This window comes from Vitis vinifera, chromosome 14, assembly GCF_030704535.1.
Source record: "Vitis vinifera cultivar Pinot Noir 40024 chromosome 14, ASM3070453v1".
Lineage (NCBI taxonomy): Eukaryota > Viridiplantae > Streptophyta > Magnoliopsida > Vitales > Vitaceae > Vitis > Vitis vinifera.
Window position 1 is genome coordinate 14,888,184 of NC_081818.1, and position 2,097 is coordinate 14,890,280.

The window sequence follows — 2,097 nt, forward strand, 5'->3', positions numbered from 1 at the left end:
CATTTTGAAGCTGCGAAATGGTCTGCGAAATCAGTTTTCTTCTGCGAAACCCTCTTTTTGCCGCGAAATCGGCCTTCTTCTGCGAAACTCAAAATGACCTTTAATATTCCGTTATTTTTTATAAATACCGGTCATTTGAGTTGCGAAAGCGTTTCAGAAAGAGAAAACGCCATAGCAACCGTCTGTTCGTCTCCTTGCCCGAGCCCGACGACGCACGATCCTCCGGTCATCCCTTCCGGTCATCACTTTCGGCCAAATTTCGTTAGTCCGATATGACGCGAACCAGAGGAGCCAAATCTTCATTTCCTTCTAGCCGCAATCGAGTCCCGCGAGAGGCGCCTATTCAAGGCCCCATTTCTGAACCTCCGCGGCCAAAAGCTGCTTCACCTCCGACGAAGCCCGCGCCTCAAAATCCTCCGACGAGGTGTTATCTCACAAGGTCAGGGGGCCGTCCCCTGCAAAAGAGAGCCAGGGTCGAAAGCTCAGAGCCCATAGAATTAATAGAGCAGTCCCCGGTTCCCTCACCAGAGCCCTCTCCGGCACTATCTTCGGCGCCGTCGTCAGAGCCTCCGGCGGAGCTTTAAGAGCACCAACCGCCGCTTTCTGAACCCCAAAATCCATCTGGGATAGCTCCTGAAGTGCTAATCAGGCGTCTGATGCTGACTCAACCGCCAATTGAGGGGAATTTGGACTGCCGAGCTCGACCATTTCACTCTGAGCTGTGCTTTGACACATCCACCTTCCAATTGCGGCTGGAGCTTGCAGATTCATTCCGCCTATTGCGCAGATATCATATGGAGCACCTACTGGCCCCAAGAGATTTCTTCTATCCCAGAGTAGCCATGGATTTTTATCAGTTCATGACTACTAAGCAGGTCAGAGATCCTACTTTAATCCATTTTACTATTGATGGTCAGCATGGCATTTTAGGAGCTCGCCATATAGCAGAGACCCTGCATATACCATACGAGCCAAGCCATTTTGAGGATTATCGAGTATGGACTAGTCCCTCTCAGCTGGAAATGGTTTATATCTTGTCCACAGGAGCTTCCACAAATCCACATCTATTGAGGGGGGAACTTCCTCCGAGCATGTTTCTCATTGATGCACTTTTGCGTCACAACATTTATCCACTATAGCACTAGACTCAGAGAAGAGGAGTTCTTTTAGAGGCCCTATTCAAGATTTCAAAGGGATACTTCTTTGGCCCTCACCACCTAATTATGGCTGCACTTCTCTATTTTAAAGAGAAGGTGCATAAGAAGAAGCTGCAAAGAGCTGATGCCATTCCATTTCTTTTTCCACGACTGCTGTGTCAGATTCTGGAGCATCTGGGGTATCCATCAGATCCTCAGTTGGAGCGCAAGCGTATATGCCGAGAGGTATTTACTCTCGACAAGTGGCTCAATATGAAAGCATATAGAGTTGAGCAGCCAGGGCGGCCACAGCCAGCTGAGATACCAGCTGCCAGGAGAACATCTCCACGTCATATACCTGTGGGTATACCCATTGCCTCTCCTACCATATCCAGAGCCCCTCCAGTTACTCTAGCCTCATCAGAGCCATCTACTTCAACTGAGCCAAGGATGGCCATTCCCATTTCAGAGTATAGAGAGTTATGCCGCTCACTTCAGACCCTAATCGTATCTCAGAGCAGCCTTGCTCAGGAGATGGTAGCTATTCGAGCATGACAGGAGCAGATGTGGACCATCCAGGCTCAGCACATTGCCATCTTAAGGCAGCTCCAGCATCATCTCGGTCTTCCTTTAGTTGCTGAGCATCTCACCTCCACCACCGCAGTGCCACACTCGCAGGCCACAGAGCCTCAGGCTCCTCCTGAAGTAGCTACTGAAGAGGCAGAGCCATCTGCCTAAGCCATCAGCTCTAGCATCATCCACCCATCTGATCATTTATATATCTACTATATATTTCTTTTATGTATTTCGTTTTTGTTAGTCTTTTTATGAAATCCCATCATTTTGGTGCTATATATGGGGATTACTTGTATTGCTTTCTTTCCACTTGTACTCACATGAATTAAAGTAATACAAGTCTAACATTTTTTGTTAACTCTTAGCAATAATTTATTCTTATTTC

The 2,097-nt window shown here is 47.7% G+C and overlaps 1 protein-coding gene across 1 annotated transcript; it reads left to right on the plus strand.

The window, feature by feature from the left end:
* The first annotated feature begins 272 nt into the window (after positions 1–272).
* On the plus strand, positions 273–584 carry LOC104881580 (proline-rich extensin-like protein EPR1). Its single transcript, XM_010662153.1, has one exon. The coding sequence runs from the start codon at positions 273–275 to the stop codon at positions 582–584; it is 312 nt and encodes a 103-aa protein (XP_010660455.1).
* Positions 585–2,097: the final 1,513 nt, after the last annotated feature.